At 46.6% G+C, this 19,562-nt stretch overlaps 1 protein-coding gene and 1 long non-coding RNA gene across 5 annotated transcripts in view; one reads left to right on the plus strand and one right to left on the minus strand.

The window, feature by feature from the left end:
- Positions 1-5,360, minus strand: part of LOC140191179 (uncharacterized) — a 69,234-nt gene extending 63,874 nt beyond the window's left edge. The window contains exon 1 of the long non-coding RNA XR_011883772.1: positions 5,242-5,360. This is a non-coding gene — a long non-coding RNA (uncharacterized lncRNA). The remainder of the gene's footprint in view (positions 1-5,241) is intronic.
- On the plus strand, positions 439-18,738 carry LOC140191178 (uncharacterized). 4 transcript variants are annotated; one of them, XM_072248334.1, is made up of 2 exons: positions 439-536; positions 17,225-18,738. In XM_072248334.1, the coding sequence occupies exon 2, from the start codon at positions 17,278-17,280 to the stop codon at positions 18,529-18,531; it is 1,254 nt and encodes a 417-aa protein (XP_072104435.1). In that variant the 5' UTR covers positions 439-536; positions 17,225-17,277; the 3' UTR covers positions 18,532-18,738. The 4 variants fall into 4 exon arrangements, with proteins under 4 accessions (XP_072104435.1, XP_072104432.1, XP_072104431.1 ...); XM_072248331.1 differs by lacking the exon at positions 439-536 and adding an exon at positions 9,248-9,605; XM_072248330.1 differs by lacking the exon at positions 439-536 and adding an exon at positions 9,635-9,704.
- The last annotated feature ends 824 nt before the right edge of the window (positions 18,739-19,562 follow it).

The following is a 19,562-nucleotide window of genomic DNA, read 5'->3' on the forward strand; positions in this document are numbered from 1 at the left end:
AAATCTTTATATGCTCAACCGGTCTGAGTGCTGTCCCCACATTGGAATAAGCTCAGGAGCAAAAATTAGAGAGGGGGTGGGATGTTTAAAGAATAACCAGCAAATTTGATAATATGCTCCCAGACCATCTATTTGCAGTCACATTTGTTCAGATTTACGAGCATTCACTAATAGACACAATAACATTCGCAAATTGCACGGCTATTTCTGGCTTCTTTTGACGTCATGAGTTGCCATGGCGATCTAGGAGGCTGACACAACGCTTGCTCCCATGCACACATGTATTGGTTGTCAGGGGGATGCAGTTGCTAAGGTTACGCTGCATCTTGATTGGCAGCTCAGACATGCTTCAGGTGGCTGTCTCTATTCCTAGCCTCCCCCCTCCCCTCCACAATCACCCCCCTCCCTCCCTACCCCCTGTCTGAGGGAGGTTTCAGCTCAAATAGGAGAGGCAGCATTCGGAGCACAGAGCCCGCGGGATACCTCCAGGCAGAACTCCAGCAGCCCCATCCAACGGCGCAGAGCACGAAGCTGAGGTAAGTGCACTTTGCCTCGCTGGGCAAAACAACACCGTGCAGAGGCCGACATCACTCTTCTGCTGCGGGTTGCTGGGTATGTGAGGGCTGCACTGTGGGGACTAGTGGAATTTGTGAGGGTGGGTTGAGGGTGTGCAGTATTGAGGTTGTGAGAGAAGCTTTGATTTGGGTTGTTAGAATTGTAAAGAATTGTAATCATGTGTGGCTGTTAGGTCTGTGAGCGGTGTACTGGTGTGACTGGTGGGTTTGTGAGGGGTGTACTGGTGTGACTGGTGGGTTTGTGAGGGGTGTACTGGTGTGGCTGGTGGGTTTGTGAGGGGTGTACTGGTGTGGCTGGTGGGTTTGTGAGGGGTGTATTGGTGAGGCTGGTGGGTTTGTGAGGAGTGTACTGGTGTGGCTGGTGGGTTTGTGAGGGGTGTACTGGTGTGGCTGGTGGGTTTCTGAGGGGTGTACTGGTGTGACTGGTGGGTTTGTGAGGGGTGTACTGGTGTGACTGGTGGGTTTGTGAGGGGTGTACTGGTGTGGCTGGTGGGTTTGTGAGGGGTGTACTGGTGAGGCTGGTGGGTTTGTGAGGAGTGTACTGGTGAGGCTGGTGGGTTTGTGAGGAGTGTACTGGTGTGGCTGGTGGGTTTGTGAGGGGTGTACTGGTGTGACTGGTGGGTTTGTGAGGGGTGTACTGGTGTGGCTGGTGGGTTTGTGAGGGGTGTATTGGTGAGGCTGGTGGGTTTGTGAGGAGTGTACTGGTGTGGCTGGTGGGTTTGTGAGGGGTGTACTGGTGTGGCTGGTGGGTTTGTGAGGGGTGTACTGGTGTGGCTGGTGGGTTTGTGAGGGGTGTACTGGTGTGACTGGTGGGTTTGTGAGGGGTGTACTGGTATGGCTGGTGGGTTTGTGAGGGGTGTATTGGTGAGGCTGGTGGGTTTGTGAGGAGTGTACTGGTGTGGCTGGTGGGTTTGTGAGGGGTGTACTGGTGTGGCTGGTGGGTTTGTGAGGGGTGTACTGGTGTGGCTGGTGGGTTTGTGAGAAGTGTACTGGTGTGGCTGGTGGGTTTGTGAGAAGTGTACTGGTGTGGCTGGTGGGTTTGTGTGGGTGTGCTGGTGTGGCTGATGGGTCTGTGAGCGGTGTACTGGTGTGACTGGTGGGTTTCTGAGGGGTGTACTGGTGTGGCTGGTGGGTTTCTGAGGGGTGTACTGGTGTAGCTGGTGGGTTTCTGAGGGGTGTATTGGTGAGGCTGGTGGGTTTGTGAGGAGTGTACTGGTGTGGCTGGTGGGTTTGTGAGGAGTGTACTGGTGTGCCTGGTGGGTTTGTGATGGGTGTGCTGCTGTGGCTGGTGGGTTACTGAGGGGTTTACAGGTGTGGCTGGTATGTTAGTGATGGTGTACTGGTGTAGCTGGTAGGTTTGTGAGGGGTGTACTGGAGAGGCTGGTGAGTTTGTGAGGGGTGTACTGGTGTGGCTGGTGGGTTTGTGAGAAGTGTACTGGTGTGGCTGGTGGATTTGTGAATGGTGTACTGGTGTGGCTGGTGGGTTTGTGTATGGTGTACTAGTGTGGCTGGTGGGTTTGTCAGGGGTGTACTGGTGTGGCCAGCTAGTTTGTGAGGTGTGTACTGGTGTGGCAGGTTGGTTTGTGTGGTGTTTACTGGTGTGGCCAGTTGGTTTGTGAAGGGTGTACTGGTATGGCTGGTAGTTTTGTGTGGGGTGTACTGGTCCAGGTGGAAGGTTTGTGAGGTGTGTACTGATGTGGCTGGTGGGTTTGTGTGGGTGTGCTGATGGGTTTGTGAGGTGTGTACTGGTGTGGCTGATATATTTGTGATGGGTGTATTGGTGTGGCCGGTGGGTTTGTGAGGGTTGTACTGGTGTGGCTGGTCAGTCTGTGATGGGTGTACTGGTGTGGCTACGGGGTATGAGTGGGGTGAACAGATGCGGCTGGTGTGTTTGTGAGGGGTGTACTTTTGTGGCTGGTAGGTCTGTGATGGGTGTCCTGGTGTGGCTGGTGGGTTTGTTAGGGGTATACTGGTGTAGCTGGTGGGTTTGTGAGATGTGTACTGGTGTGGCTAATGCGTTATTGAGGGGTGTACTAGTGTGGGTGGTAAGTTTGTGATGGGTATACTGGTGTGGCTGCTGGGTTTGAGTGGGGTGAACAGATGCAGCTGGTATGTTTGTGATTGGTGTATTAGTGTGGCCGGTGCATTAGTGAGGAGTGAACTGGTGTTCGTGGTAGGTTTGTGAGGGGTGTACTGGTGTGGCTGGTAGGTTTGTAAGATCTGTACTGGTGTGGCTGGTGGGTTTGTGAGGGTTGTACTGGTGTGGCTAGTAGGTCTGTGATGGGTGTATTGGTGTTCGTGGTAAGTTTGTGAGGGATGTACTGGTGTGGCTGGTGAGTTTGTGATGGGTGTATTGGTGTGGCTGGTAGGTCTGTGATGGGTGTGCTGGTGTGGGTGGTGTGTTTGTGTGGTGTGTACTGGCATGGCTGGTAGGTCTGTGATGGGTGTGCTGGTGTGTTTGTGCGGTGTGTACTGGCGTGGCTGGTAGGTCTGTGATGGGTGTGCTGGTGTGGGTGGTGTGTTTGTGTGGTGTGTACTGGCGTGGCTGGTAGGTCTGTGATGGGTGTGCTGGTGTGTTTGTGCGGTGTGTACTGGTGTGGCTGGTAGTCCTGTGATGGGTGTACTGGTGTGGCTGGTAGGTCTGTGATGGGTGTGCTGGTGTGTTTGTGCGGTGTGTACTGGCGTGGCTGGTAGGTCTGTGATGGGTGTGCTGGTGTGGGTGGTGTGTTTGTGTGGTGTGTACTGGCGTGGCTGGTAGGTCTGTGATGGGTGTGCTGGTGTGTTTGTGCGGTGTGTACTGGCGTGGCTGGTAGGTCTGTGATGGGTGTGCTGGTGTGGGTGGTGTGTTTGTGTGGTGTGTACTGGCGTGGCTGGTAGGTCTGTGATGGGTGTGCTGGTGTGTTTGTGCGGTGTGTACTGGTGTGGCTGGTAGTCCTGTGATGGGTGTACTGGTGTGGCTGGTAGGTTTGTGGTGTGTGTATTGGTGTTCATGGTAGTTTTGTAAGGGCTGTACTAGTGTGGGTGTTATGGTAGTGAGGGGTGTACTGGCATAGCTGGTGGGTTTATGAGGGATGTATTGGAGTGGCTGGTAGATTTTTGAGGGGTTTACTGGTGTGGCTGGTATATTTGTGAGGTGTGTATGGGTGTGGCCAGTATTTTTGTGAGCTGTGTACTGGTGTGGCTGGTGGTTTTCGAGGGGTGTACTGGTGTGGCCAGTAGGTTTGTGAGGAGTATACTGATGTGGGTGGTAGGTGTGTGAAGTGTGTACTGGTGTGGCTGCTGAGTTTGTGAGGAGTGTACTGGTGTGGGTGGTAGGTTTGTGAGGAGTGTGCTGGTGTGGCTGGTGGATTTGTGAGGGTTGTACTGGTGTGGGTGGTAGGTTTGTAAAGGGTGTACTGGTATGGCTGGCAGAATTGTCAGGTGTGTACTGGTGCGGCTGCTGGGTTTGTGAAAGTTGTTCTGGTGTGGGTGGTAAGTTTGTGAGGGGTTTACTTGTGTGGTGGTTTGTTTCTGAGGGGTGTACTGGTGTGGCTGGTGGGATTGTGGGGGGTGTACTGGTGTGGCCGGTGGCTTTGTGAGGGCTATACCGATGCAAAATGTTGGGATTGTGAGGGTGTACTATGTAGACCGGTGGTGATGTGAGAGATTTACTGGTGACATTGTTGATTGCATGGAGGGGGGTGTACTACGGTGGGTATTGGGATCTTTAAGGGTGTACTGGAATGACTGGTGGAGTCGCGAGGGATGTGCAGTTCCATGTAGGAATATTCTCCCGAGTACTGTGGTACTGTGAGGAATTTATTATGGGGGCATATTTTTATTGCAGACTCTCCTCAAAGGCAAGTCTCTTTCCTCCAGAAGTTTTCGTGCTTTATGTATGTTATGTGTAATACTGTGCCTTACATCCTGGTTCAAAGTAACATCTTGTTTCTATTGATATTATATGTTTATATACATTATATACATGTATATAGTTAAATAATAATAATTTTGTCTTGACTTGACTCGACTTTTAAAGCCCCTCTGTATATTACTAATGCTCACTTGAGTTAGGCCAGACTGGGTTTACTTTATCGCAAATTTCTGGACATTCAAAAAGTGTTTCTTGTTAAGGAAAAGAGGGAAAGAGAGCAAGACTAAAGAAAGGGGGAAGAGCAAGAGAGAGGGAGAAAGAGAAAAAGGAAAAGAGTGAGAGAATGAGAGGAGTGGAGAAGAATGAGGGGAGAGAGAAAACATGCAGAGAGGGTGAAGAAAGAGGGTGGGGAGAGAGAGAAGTACTTAGGAAAGGGAAGTGAAAGTGGTGAGAATGAAATAGAAACAACAAGCTAGACTGAAAATGAGAGGGAAATTGAAATGAGGCAGTCAGCAAGATGAAAGGAGGGAAAGGCAGAGAGTGGGTGGGAGGCCCCAAAGGATGGACAGAAAGGTGGAGACTTTGCAAACCAGACTCTCATTCTGAGTAAGGTTAAACTTACTTACAGAATAATTTACATCTTACGGTATATTAGTTGCAGAGGATAAAATAATTTCATAATATCCACAGCAGAGAAATAGACCTGTCTTAGGCTTCTCTCAGGCTTGGTTCTATACTCCTTCACCTCACACTCACTCTTTTCCTACCCACCTGTTCATCTAACTTCTCATTAAACATTTCCCAGTGACTCACCTCTGTTAGCATGTTCTTCTCCTTGTTTTTACACTCTTTTCCTGCAGAAACAAGCCCTCAACTCAGCTTTGTTTTGAGTTGAAGATGGTCTGAGCTGAATCATAACTCTTTGATTCACCAGTACTTGTTGGCTGAAAGTTGGGAACAAAACTTCGGGATGCGTCATTTCATCAGAATTAGAATCAGTTCAGATTTATTATCACTGACGTATGTCATGAAATTTGCTGTTTAGCAGCAGCCGTACAGTGCAAGACATGAAAAAAGTTAATACATGAGGAGTATTTGATGGTTCTGGGTGTGGAGGCCAAGTCATTCGAAAGGGAGTTTTTGGAACTGGCAAGCAGCCCTGAGTGCCAGATATTCAAGGGGGAGCCCACTCAAGAAGGTTTATCTCCTTAACTAAGGAAGAATGTGCAGGCAGTGGAGAGGGTCCAGAGGAGATTAACGTGATGGATCCCAGGAATGAAAGGGTTAATGAATGAAGAGCATTTTATGGCTCTTGGCTTGTACTTGCTGGAGTCTAGAAGAATGAATGGGATTTCATTGAAACCTATCAAATATTGAAAGGCCTATTAAATGTGCAGAGGATGTTTCCTATAGTAAGAGAGTCTAAGAACAGAGGCCACAGGCTCAAAATAGAGGACATCCCTTTAGAACAGGGATGAGGAGGAATTTCTTTACCCAGAGGGTGATGAGTCTGTGGAATTCATTGCCACCGATGGCTGTGGAGGCCAGGTAATTGGATATATTTAAAACAGAGGTTGCTAGGGTCTTCATTAGTGAGGGTGTCAAAGTTTACAGGGAGAAGGTAGCAGAATGGGGTTGAGAAGACTCGATGGGTCTAAGGGCCTAATTCTGCTCCATAAATTAGAAATCCACTGTATTTTCAAAGCTGTCATTGTACCTGCCTCAACCACTTCCTGTGACAGCTCATTCAACATACACATCATCCTTTGCATAGGAAGGTTCCCTATCAAGCTTCTATGAAACCTCCTCACTGCACATACACGACTCCTTCATGGAGACAGTGACTCTTCCACTCCCTGAGGAGATTGAGCAAGTGAGGCTGTTCCCAGCCCAACCATTTTAACCAAACTATAAAACGGTACTACTGGGAGTGTTCTGACCAGCTGCATCACTGTCTGTATGGGAATTGCAAGGCATCTGACCGCAAATCCCTACAAAGGATTGCAAGAACTGAGAAGATCCTTGGGGTCTCTCTTCCACATATCCAGCAATATTTATCAGAAGCACTGTGTACACAGGGCCCTCAGCATTGTCAATGATCCCTCCTACCCGTCCAGCAATCTCCTTGACCCCCTACCATCAGGCAGGAGGTACCGACGCTTAGGACAAGAACTGTTAGGGTGGGAAATAGCTTCTTCCCCCAGGCTGTAAGAACACTGAACTCCCTGCTATCATGTATGAACCTCATCATACTGTCTCATCATATATGAAGCCTCAGTAGTGTTATACTGTTTACTTCTTAACTTGTATCACATATGCACCTTATTATTTGTAAATTTAGTTGTGGTAGTATTACTTTAGCTGTTGTGTGGGTGAGTTAGATGTACTGTGTTGTGCACATTGCTCTGGAGGAGTGTTGTTTGACTTGGTGGTATACATGTGTACATTTGAATGGCAATAAACTGAACTTGAACTTAAATTTGAAATCTCTCCCTCTCACCTTAAACCTTTGCCCTCCAGTACTTGATTTCTCTACACTGGTTAAACGCCTGTGCACATTCACGCTATCTTTGCCCCTCATAGACTCATACACCTCTATAAGATCACTCCTCATAGTCATAGTCATAGTTATAGTCATAGTCATAGTCATAGTCATACTTTATTGATCCCGGGGGAAATTGGTTTTCATTACAGTTGCGCCATAAATAATTAAATATTAATATGTAAGTTATGCCAGGAAATAAGTCCAGGACCAGCCTATTGGCTCAGGGTGTCTGACCCTCCAAGGGAGGAGTTGTAAAGTTTGATGGCCACAGGCAGGAATGACTTCCTATGATGCTCAGTGTTGCATCTCGGTGGAATGAGTCTCTGGCTGAATGTACTCCTGTGCCCAACCAGTACATTATGTAGTGGATGGGAGACATTGTCCAAGATGGCATGCAACTTAGACAGCATCCTCTTTTCAGACACCACCGTGAGAGAGTCCAGTTCCATCCCCACAACATCACTGGCCTTATGAATGAGTTTGTTGATTCTGTTGGTGTCTGCCACCCTCAGCCTGCTGCCCCAGCACACAACAGCAAACATGATCGCACTGGCCACCACAGACTCGTAGAACATCCTCAGCATTGTCCGACAGATGTTAAAGGACCTCAGTCTCCTCAGGAATTAGAGACGGCTCTGACCCTTCTTATAGACAGCCTCAGTGTTCCTTAACTAGTCCAATCTACTGTCAATTCGTATCCCCAGGTATTTGTAATCCTCCACCATGTCCACACTAACCCCCTGGATGGAAACAGGGGTCACTGGTGCCTCAGGTCTACCACCAGCTCCTTAGTCTTTTTCACATTAAGCTGCAGATAATTCTGCTCACACCATGTGACAAAGTTTCCTACCGTAGCCCTGTACTCAGCCTCATCTCCCTTGCTGATGCATCCAACTATGGCAGTCATCAGAAAACTTCTGAAGATGACAAGACTCTGTGCAGTAGTTGAAGTCCAAGGTGTAAATGGTGAAGAGAAAGGGAGACAAGACAGTCCCCTGTGGAGCCCCAGTGCTGCTGATCACTCTGTCGGACACGCAGTGTTGCAAGCACACTCCTATCTACCAAGGAATAACATCTAACCTCTAGATTTAGATTCATTTATCAAATGTACATTGAAACATACAGTGAAATGCTTCATTTGCATTAATAACCATCACAACCAAGGACGTGCAGGTGTCGCTACACATTCTGGCACCAACATAGCCTGCCCACAATATTCAGCAAAACAACACAAGCAACAACATCAATGCCAACAACAGAAGAACAAACCCTTCTCCAACCCTCCCACCTACTCACAGAGAGGGCCCTCCAAACCCAGGACAACCTCCAGTCCTCGGTTCTGGTGTGAAGAGGAGGATCTCTGAATGCACAACACATTGCACCGTGAAGTGAATGGGCTATAGAAGACCACGTACTTTCACTCTGTGGCCACTTTATGAGGTACTTCCTGTAGGAAGTACCTCATAAAGTGGACAATGAGATACAGTATTGTCCCATGTAATTTATTCCGTGACCTCTACTCTTCCCAGATGCTAGCAACCACCTGCACAGTCAAGCAGCTTGTATCTTGTATGCCTCCAAGGACCCTAGCTGATTTCTACAGACGCACCATGGAGAGCATTCTGACTGGTTGCATCGCTGTCTGTTGAGGAGGCTGCAATGCCCAGGATCAGTAAAAGATGGAGAGGCTTGTGGACCCAGCAAGCTGCATAATGGGCACAAAGGACCTATTCAAATGGCAGTGTCTCAAGACATTCAGGACATGGCCTCTTCTCATGACTACCATCAGGGAGGAGGCACAGGAGCCTGAAGACCCATGCTCAGCATTTTAGGAGGAGCCTCTAAGCCTCCACCATCAGGTTTCAGAACTGTCTATGAACTCATGAACACCACCTTTCTATCCTTCTTTTGCACTTTTATTGTTATTGCAACTTGTAATAATTCGTTACTCCTGCCACAAGAATACAAATGCCAGTGACAATTAAGCTGATTCTGATTCTGAAGGTAGACTGAGAGACTAAGGGTCCATCCCCTAGCGCAGGACGGGTCCGCCTGGGGGTCTGCTGACAGGAGGGGAGTCTGCGGGTACTTGCTCCCAAGCTGCTGCCCGACGGGAGAGAGAGGAATGAAAGGGCAGCTGTGTCACAAGGCAAATACGCAGAAGGTTAATAGAAGTGTCTCAGCGAGCCTTTTTTTTTCTCTCGGAGTGAGGAAGGGAGCATGATATCAGGATCAGGTTCATTATCACCGACCTGTATGCGGTAAAATGTATTGTTTTGCGGCGGCAAGACATAAACAAGATACTACAAGTTACAATTTATTCTACAGGAACACTGTTTCCAGATCAGTGCACAGTGGAAAATAACAAACTACAGAAAGGGCAGGAGTGAGTTACAGAAATAGTGTAAGGAAGGCGGTATGAATCTTACTTCTGCCTCGGTGGGAGGAGTTCTTTTTTATGATTGGGTAACACTAGGGGAAAGAAAGCATTGCAACAGCTGAGATAACTCCTGCTGACCGGACAGATCTACTTTCGAGGAAGGAGAATCATATACTCGGAACTGTGGCGATTTACGATATTTTTGCGCTGGAACCCCGAACCAGTAGTGGTGGAGGACCGACGAGGAGAGTCGTGAGTTTGCCTTTTTCTCCCTTCAGTCGCTTTAGTGATCAAAACTTACAGTTTTATCCAAAATGTTGATTAGCCAGTCAAGTGAAGCGGGGAAACCAAGTAAGTTTGAACTAAAAGCGAGTTTAGGTGAGGGAGAGTGCGGGGAATAATGTGACTGTGTTTTAATTAGATACCGACTGGCAGATGTTTGGGAAGGAGGCGAGTTTGAGTTTAATGGAAACTTACGTAGATGTTTGTAGCCTTGACTGGCTGTAACGTAAATTCTTCATATAAGAGTGTCGGTGAGCAGCCAGGGCTTGTGTCAAGTGGCCATGCTGTTCCAGGGAAATTTTTTTTTATTTCAAAATATACTTTATTCAAAAATAAATATATACAATAAACCATTCAATAACTTTTCATCCTTTACATACGTTTCCATTATATTCAGTAAAATATCCGTGTTTATAGCCACCCACGTGGCACTCCAGTAGTTCAGCTTACCACATCATTGTTGAGGGGTATACTCCCCGCCACCCGACCCCTCCCACTCCCACGGGTGGAGAAACCTATACTGTGGTCCTTCCCCACCGGGCCCTTGCGGTGGCTGCACCAAGTTTCAGTGCGTCCCTCAGCACGTACTCCTGCAGCCGAGAATGTGCCAGTCGGCAGCATTCTCCCACGGACATCTCCATGTGCTGGTAGATCATCAAGTTTCCGGCTGACCAAAGAGCGTCTTTCACCGAGTTGATGATCTGCCAGCAGCACCGGATGTTGGTCTCCGTGTGCGTCCCCGGGAACAGCCCGTAGATCAGAGAGTCCTCTGTTACGCAGCTGCTGGGGATAAAACGTGACACTAGCCGTCCATCCTCCTCCACACCCTCTTTGCGAACTGGCAGTGTGCAAAGAGGTGGGTCACAGACTCCTCCTCACTGCAGTCCTCCCGTGGGCAGTGGGGTGCGGGGACGACATTCCGGGCGTACAGGAGGGCTCTGACTGGGAGGGCCCCTCTCACCGCCAGCCAGGCGAGGTCTTGGTTCCTGTTGGTGAGATCTGGCGATGAGGCATTTTGCCAGATGAACTGGACAGTCTGCTCAGGGAACCACCCCACTGTGTCCCTCAAGTCCTTCTCCTGCAGTGCCTGCAGGACACTACGTGCCGACCACTGCCTGATGGCCCTGTGGTCAAAGGCGTTCTCCTGGAAGAACTTTGCTACGTGGGACAGGTATGCCGGCAACGACCAGCTGACTGGGGCGTTGCGCGGGAGTGGGGCCAGACCCATCCTTCGTAGCCAGGGCGACAAGTAGAACCTGGGCACATAGTGGTACTTGGTGCCCACATACCTGGGCTCTATACACAACCTGATTCAGCCACATACGAAGCTGGCCATCAGGGTGAATACCTCAGTGTAGAGCCCTCGAGAGCCACTGGCCGCTCGTGTTGGCGGGTTGGGGGGTCGAATTGCCAGTATCCTGGGGGCTCTCGTTAACGTGACTGTTGTGTATTGAACAGAGAACGGTGATGCTGGCAAAGACTTATAATTTAAGAAACTTCCAAATGACTCCTAACCCTACTTAATTATCACCCATCCGCATTTATTATTATTATCTGTGCGTTATCGTACTTATTCTAATCTAATGTATAATTATCATTTTTACTACAAATTATCTAGTCACATGGACTACGGTAAAAGTAGAAAATACTGGAAATACACAATAGGTCGGGCAGCTTCTGCCGAAAAAAAAAGACAGTTAACGTATCAGGTGGAAGACTCTTGGTCAGTAAATGAAAAGTGAACTCTATTTCACTCTTCATAGACAGACCCTCTGTTTCCAACATTTCCTGCTTTATTACAGATTTCCAGAATATGGTGTTTCTGTTTTATTTTCAGAAAACTTAACAATGATTTATCGGAATCTATTGCCCATAAAATAATTAAGCTTATTGTAATATCTATTACAAGATTCCTTGGCTTTATTACGATAACATCACTTCGTTTACACCTTACTTCCTTCAACAGTGTACTCTCTAATAAGCGTCCCATTACCAGTTCTTCGATATCCAATGTCGTAATTCCTCTAATATAATGACCGTTACCGTATTTTCTGTAATATTTATTAATCACTAACCACGACCACGGCTTACTCGCGTTTACACTGTCCCAGAATATGTGTGGATCCCGGATCAGCCTCCTTCAGCCGCCTGAGGACCCGTCAATAAACAACCCCTTAGGAAAACATCATACACGACTTGAGTGATCACATTGATTTTCATACCAGCTAAGTTGTTGTATGTAATTATTTATTCCCATTTATTATCATATTACTCTAATGTGATAAGTCTGATTCAGTATATAACTCCAAGTGGGCGTAAATCAGACTTTCCTCTGACTCACTTGGTTAAATTGAGAAGAATTAGATTCCTTCCCCATCAGATTTTCCCAGCGATGCTGTGCAAGGCGTTTTAGGTAGCAGCTATTACTTGGCGTACTCTAAACTGGATTTAGATCGAAGATAGTATCCCTGCTGAGAATTACAACAGGCTTTCATTGTCCAAACTCTTTGGCTGGAATATACTTTGCCAGTGGCTGCTGGTTCAAGGAGTTTCTAACCTGCTGTTATCAGGTGTTTGAACAATAAGATGGATTCTTGACGTCACAGTCTACCTTTTTGTGATCTTGCCAGCTGTTACACTTTATTCTGCATGTTATTGTTTTGCCTTGTTCTTCCTCAAAGTGTTGTGTAATGAACTGATCTGTATGAAAACACTTTCCCTGTACTTTGGTACCTGTGACAATGATACACCAATATCAATAACTCAATGACCTGATGTAAGATTACCTTATCTGTATGAACTGTATGCAAAACAATTGTTTCACTGTCTTTTGGTTGACATGACAGTGATAAACCAACTCCACTATACTCCGTGTTACCCAATATTTGTCAATTGCACTGTTGACAGGAAAGTTGGTCTCAAAAGCTGCCAATCATTCAGTGGACAGAAGTCTGAGATTCAAGCTATACTTCATAATTCTTAATAGAAATTATTAAATACCATGAGATCATAATTGAAGAGAACTGCAACAGATCTTTCAGTTTCAGTTTATTTTGATAAATAGTTTAGATTTGATTGATGAAATGGGCTCTTGACCTCACAATCCACCTGGTTATGATCTTGCAGTTTATTGTTCAACTGCACTGCATTTTCGCTGCACTGGCCCCATTTACACCGTCGTGATTCATGAACTGGCAACTGAGAGGCTTGCTTAGATGGTTTTTAGGTATTGTGAGAGTACGTGCCTCAAATGTTATATTTCCTTAAATATAACAGTTAACAGAAGTTTGGATAGGCACATGGATTAGAGGGCCATGGTCTGGGTATAGGTAAATGGGGTTGGGCAGAAGGCCAGGATGGTATGGGCTAGAAGAGCCAAAGGGCCTGTTTCTGTGCTGTTCTATGACTCTATAGCACCATTTCATCAGGCAATGTATTCCTGATTCCAACCACATTTGTGTGAAAATCTCCCCCTCTCTAAATTTCCTGCTTCTTACCTTCTACTTAGCTCCTTTTGTTTTAGACACCCCAATTAAGGAAGAAAAATTCTTACCATCTATTCTACCTATTCATCCTCATAGGTTTCTACCTCTGTCAGGTCACCCCTTCAGCACCCTCCACTTCAGGGAAACAAACACAGCCTATCCAGGCTCACCTTATAACCGATACGTTCCAATCCAGTCAATATCCTGGTGAGCCTTCTCTGCACCTCTCCGGTGTACTTCCATCTTTCCACGAGTGTGGTGAACAGAACTACACACAGTACTCCAGGTGTGGCCTAACCAATGCTTTATAAAATTATGGCATGGTTGTGCCTGCTTTCGTATTCTACACAACAGCCAATAAAGACAAGCACCTCATATCCTTTCTAAACCACCCTATTTACTCACATTGACATTTCATTATATATGTAATTTTAAAAATAAATTTATTTATGATATATCAGCTTCTACTTTAATGATAGATGTGTGATACAAGAGACTTCAAAAGTTGCAATCTGGAGCAATAGACAGAGCATTGGATGAACTCAGTGGGTCAGGCAGCATCTGTAGAGGAAATGGAGTGTTGATCAATATTCTTCATCTGGACTCAGTCTGAATGTCCAGATGAAGGGTCCTGACCTGAAATGTTGATGGACTATTTCCTCCATAGCTGCCGTCTGACTCCCTGAATTGCTTTTACACTATATATGTTGAATCAAATACACTTAGTGGCCACTTTGTTAGGTACATCTGTACACCTGCTTGTTCATGCAAATATCTAATCAGCCAATCACGTGGCAGCAACTCAATGCAGAAAATCATGCAGACATGGTCAAGAGGATCAGTCTGTTGTTCTTCAGACCAAACATCAGAATGGGGAAGAAATGTGAGCTAAGTGACTTTGACTGCAGAATGATTGTTGGTGCCAGGGAGGGTGGTTTGAGCACTTCAGTAACTGATGATCTCCTGGGACTTTCACACAGTCTCTAGAATTTACAGAGAACGGTGTGATAAGAAAAACACTCAGTGAGTGACAGTTCTGTGGGTGAAAGTGCCTTGTTAAAGAGAGAGGTCAGAGGCAAATGGCCAGTCTAGTTCAAACTGACAGGAAGGTAACAGTAATCCTGATAACCACACGTTACAACAGTGGTGTGCATAAGAGCATTTCTGAATGCACGGCACATCAAATCTTGTAACAGATGGGCTACAGCAGCAGAAGACCACAGACATATACTCATCTGCGGAGGTACCTGATAAGGTGGCCATCTTACGTGTTTCATTCTTTATTTTGTACTGCATAACCTTTTAAAAGTTTATTTTAAAATAACATGCTTTCTGTTTCCTGTTTTGTTGTCTGTAAGAACCACTCAGCCTTTCACCTGCCATCTCCTGCATCACCCCTCCGTTTCACTTCTTTATACTGGCTATCTCTGTTCTACATTCTCAGTCCTAGTACAGAATCTCGACATGAATCACCAAACATCCCTTTGCTTCCACAGATATTATCTGACCTGTTGAGGGCAGGGGGTGCAGAAGCCTGGAGTCCTTCACCGCTAGGTTCAAAACAGCTCCTTCCCTTCAACCATTCTGGTCTTCATTCATCTGGCAACACCCTAATCACTACCTCAATGTGACAACACTGCGACTACTTTGCATTGCAGTGGTTGTTCCAATTGTGTTCTTTCTTGTATCATTTTTGCTCAGTTGATGTTCTTCTTGTGAATGCTGCATATCTGATGCTATGTGCCTGTGATGCTTCTGCAAGTCAGTTTTTCATTGCACCTGTACATGCACTTACTGTACCTGACAGTAAACTCAATTCTGACTTTGAGTTCCTTCAGCAGTTTGGTTAATGCTCCAGGTTCCAGCATCTCCAGCCTGTGAGAGTCATTTGATGTGGATTTCTACTTGCTCCAGTTGATACCTGCCACGCACACAAAACACTGGAGGAACTCAGCAAGTCAGGCAGCATCTGTGGAAGTGAATAAGCAGGCGATGTTTCAGTCAGAGGCTTACCTGCAGGAGTGGAGAGGAAGTGGGAAGGCACTGCAGTAAAAGGGGGGGGGGAGGAAAGGATAACTAGCTGGAAGTCAGGCGAAGTCAGGTGGGTGGGAAGGGTAAAGGGTGGAGAAGAAGGGATCTGATAGGAGAGGAGAGTGGGCCATGGGCGAAAGGGAAGAAGGAGCAGCACCAAGGGGGAGATGATAGGTAGCTGAGGAGAAGAGGTAAGAGGATAAAGTGGGGAATAGCAGAAGAGGGAAGGGAGAGGGAAGAAGGAAAAAAAAATCACCAGAGACTGGAAAAATCGATGTTCATGCCATCAGGTTGGAGGCTACCTAGACGGAATATGAGGTGTTGCTCCTCCACCTTGGCTTCATCCTGGCAAAAGAGGAGGCCATGGACTGACTTGTTAGAACAGGAATGGGGATAGGAATTAAAATGGTTGGCCACTGGGAAGTTGCGTTTTTGGCAGATGGACAGAGGTGCCCGACAAAGCAGTCCCGCAATTTACATTGGGTCTCACCAGTGTAGAGGAGGCCACATCAGGAGCACCAAATACAATAGACAACCTCAACAGATTCACAGGTGAAGTGTTGCCTCACCTGGAAGGACTTTTTGAGGCCCTGTATTGTTGGTAAGGGAGGGGGTAAATGATCAGGGATGTATACAAGGGAGGAGATTAGCAGTGAGGGCCAAATGGACAAGGGAATCACAGAGAGTGTGATCCCTGTGGAAAGCTGAAAGTCGGTGGAAGGTACAGATGTGTTTGGATCTTGTTGAAGATGGCGGCAGTTACAAAGAGTGATGTGCTGGGTGCAAAGGCTCATGGAGTGATAGGTGTGAAGACAGGGTGAGCGGGAATGTCTGGGGAATAGAAGAGAAGCCAGTGAGGGCTTCAATGGTGGGCGAAGGGAAACCCCTACCTTTGAAGAAGGAGGACATCTCTGATGTCTTAGAAAGGAAAGCTTCATCCTGGGAACAGCTGTGGTAGAGATGAAGGAACTGAAAAAAGGGAATAGCATTTTTACAGGAGACAGGATGGGAAGAGATATAGTCAAGATAACCATGGGAATCGGTAGTTTTAAAAAAGATGTCGGTAGACAACTTGGCTTCAGAGATCGAGACAGAGAGATTGAAAAAGGGAAGAGAGGTGTCAGAATTTCGATACCTGCAAAAGAGTTGGATGACAAACACTCCACTGATCAGTTCTGGCCACCTCATTATAGGAAGGATGTAGAAACTTCAGAGAGAGTGCAGAGGAGATTTACAAGGATGCTGCATGGGATCAGAGACCATGTCTTATGAGGAAAGATTGAGCAAGCTATGGGCTTTGGCCTTTGGAACAAAGGAGGATGAGAGACGATTTGATAGATGTGTATAAGATGATAAGAAGCATAGATAGAGTGGAATCTGGCACCATTTTCCCAGGGCAGCAATATGAGAGGACGTAATTTTAAAGTGAGAGGAGGAAGCTACAGGGGGATGTCAGAAGTAGGATTTTTCTGCCCGGAGAGTTGTGAGTGCAATGCACGTCCAATAGAAGTTGGTAATAGAGGCAGATACATTAGCAACATTTGAGAAACTCTTAGTTAAGCATATGGATGAAAGAAAAACGGAGGGCTGTGTGGGAAGGAAGCGTTGGAGTGGGCTTAATGGCCGTGACACTTAGGGACTTGTGCTAATATTATTTTGTGACTTATGTACAGGATTTTAACTACATGTGCTGTGTGTGACTATTATTGCCACAGGCAGCTATGGAGACCAGGTCGTTGGGTGTATTTAAGGCAGAGCTTGATAGGATCTTGATTGGACTCGGCATCTAAGGTTTTGGGGAGAAGGCCAGGGATTGGGGCTGAGGAGGGGGTAAAGAAAGGATCAGCCATGATTAAATGGCGGAGCAGTCTTGATAGGCCAACTTGCCTAATTCTACACCTATGTCTTATATGTACTATGTTTTGCACCTTGGCCCCAGGAGAATGCTGATTTGTTTAGCAGTATACATGTGTATGGTTGAATGACAATAAACTTGAACTTGGAATTTGAAGTAAGCCTTAGGCAATAATGTATAGCATTCTAACAATCTATTTTTCTATGTTATTTTAACAGATCCTGTGTTCAACATTGAGCCCTATCAGAGACAAGTGTTTCCATCAGTCAGGATGGACGTGTCTGCAGCCAAGCCTTGCCAGGAGGTAAGAGAAGTAAAGGCAGACCAACTCCAGGAAAATGAGCCCGGTCCACGTTCGCTGGAGCTGTGTGGTCCACACGTGTCCTTCACCGAAGAAGCCATGTCCCTGCTCAGCACCAACAGCCTCTTGGCCAGATCCCTGCTGGGCATGAGGCAGGTCAAGCCAAAGGATACCGGTTCCACCAACCGGAGGAAGCGGGAGTTCATCCCAGAAGAGAAGAAGGATAGCAGCTACTGGGACAAGCGCAAGAAGAACAATGAAGCAGCCAAACGGTCCCGTGAGAAACGGCGGGTCAACGACATGGTCCTTGAGCAGAGGGTCCTTGCCTTACTGGAAGAAAATGCCAGGCTGAAAGCTGAGCTCTTGGCTCTGAAGTTCAGGTTCGGCATCATAAAGGACCCTGCAGAGATGCCAGTCACCCCAAGTAATCCATCATCTCTCTGCTGCACAAATGGCATCCAAGGACCTCTTGCAGCCATGGCTGTGAATGGTTATGTTGCTCATCCCGTGGACAATAAAATCTTCCCACCTAATAACCAGCAGGGAAGGGCATCTGTTGGGGCAGAAGCACAAGAGTCCAGTGTGGTGTCTGAGGACTCTGGTATCTCCACCCCTGGAAGTTCCAACATTGGAAGTCCTGTCTTTTTTGATGACCACCTGAGTGACCAAGGCAAGTTCTCCCCGAACTGCGAGGACCACTTTGAAGCTCAGCTCTCTTCCCCTAGTGATGTGGAGGTGGACCTTGCTAGGATAGGCTCCAGCGAGAACATTAAGCCAGTGAGATCCCAGGAACGAATGGAAATGGTGAAATCTTTGCCCCATAAGCTCCGGTTTAAGATAGGAGCTGGGGTGGAAGAGAGCACCGAGGTTGATTTGAGGCTAAGAGTTTGTCAAATGGCAGTGGGTAATTCCACCCCCAGAACTCTTCCGGAACAGTTAGCTGGTCAGGTCAGGGATCAACTGCAAGGGTGTTATACCAACACTGTAATGCCTCACTCTGACAAGGGCGCCGGGGCCAGCTTGTCTCCACCTGCATGGAGAGCCCACATTGGAGCCCAGGGTGGTGGCCAACCAATTTCAAACTGCCCAAAGAACCATCCAAATGAGGACTCCAGCATCAAATCCGAAAACAGCATCCTCAAGAATCAGCTTGCTTCACTCTCTGCTGAGGTCGCTCAGCTCAAAAAGATGTTTTCTCAGCAAAGGTGTTCCAATTTCAAATAACACGGGTCACTGTCGATATTTGTACGTTGTTAATTTGATTTGCCCTTCACTTCATAGTTAAGTTATTTGCATAAAACTAAGCCCATGCAAATATTTATTGTTTGTCCTTGTGAATGGATTTAAATGCGTGTAAATATATTTTTACTTTATTTTTTAATCAGCCATTGGTGTTGTAATAAATCCTTTATGACCAATTTAGAAATGGAAGTTCTTCACACTGAAAAAATTTCTTGGTCCTCTGATGCAGTCTATAAAACATTTGGGGACTCAGCTATGATCTCTCCACAGATTTGCTGGAAGGTCCTTTCACTGTGAAATGAGTTGAGAACATCTGTATCTTGACTATGCTCTGTTAAATAGTTTGATGGTTTGCAGATAGATAAATCTTCAGCCAGACAAAAAGTGAAGAAGTTTAAATGATTATCAACCCTGTATACACCAGAACATGATCAACATTGGGGTGCTCCTTTGCAAATCGAGCAGATAAGCTGTATTTAGTGGGTGCAGGATACCCACCTGACTATCTATTGTGCCCTAGAAGCAGCATCATTTGGCTACCTGCCATTATATTCTGAGAGTGGATACATGGTGGACAAGTGGCCGGGAGGTGGGTCAACGTTTGTCATGAGCATTGGTGTGCTTGTGGTGTTGCATGCTCACCTAAGCCTACCAACCAGCCCTTCTTTTTACTGTCCTTTAGATTAGAAGATGCTTCCACCACCACCCCCCGGCAGTGCATTCCATACCCCCAATACTCACCATGTAAAAAAAATTACCTCTGACATACCTCCTATAAGACCATAAGACATAGGAGCAGATTTAGCCCACTCAGCCCATCAAGTCTGCTCTGTCATTCCATCATGGCTGATTTATTAGCCCTCCCAACCCCAGTTTCCTCCCTTCTTTCCATACCCTTTGATGTCCTGACTAATCAAGAACCTATCAACCTCCACTTTAAATATACTCATTGATTTGGCCTCCACAGCCATCTGTGCCAATGAGTTCTGTAGATTCACTACCCTCTAGCTAAA

Source organism: Mobula birostris, chromosome 32, assembly GCF_030028105.1.
Source record: "Mobula birostris isolate sMobBir1 chromosome 32, sMobBir1.hap1, whole genome shotgun sequence".
NCBI lineage: Eukaryota > Metazoa > Chordata > Chondrichthyes > Myliobatiformes > Myliobatidae > Mobula > Mobula birostris.

Bases quoted from the DNA above. Each gene is read 5' to 3' on its own strand.
- LOC140191178 (XM_072248330.1), top strand. From the start codon at position 9,668: ATGTTGATTAGCCAGTCAAGTGAAGCGGGGAAACCAA. The intron at 9,705-17,224 runs GTAAGTTTGAAC...TTATTTTAACAG, and splicing joins AAGTGAAGCGGGGAAACCAA to ATCCTGTGTTCAACATTGAG.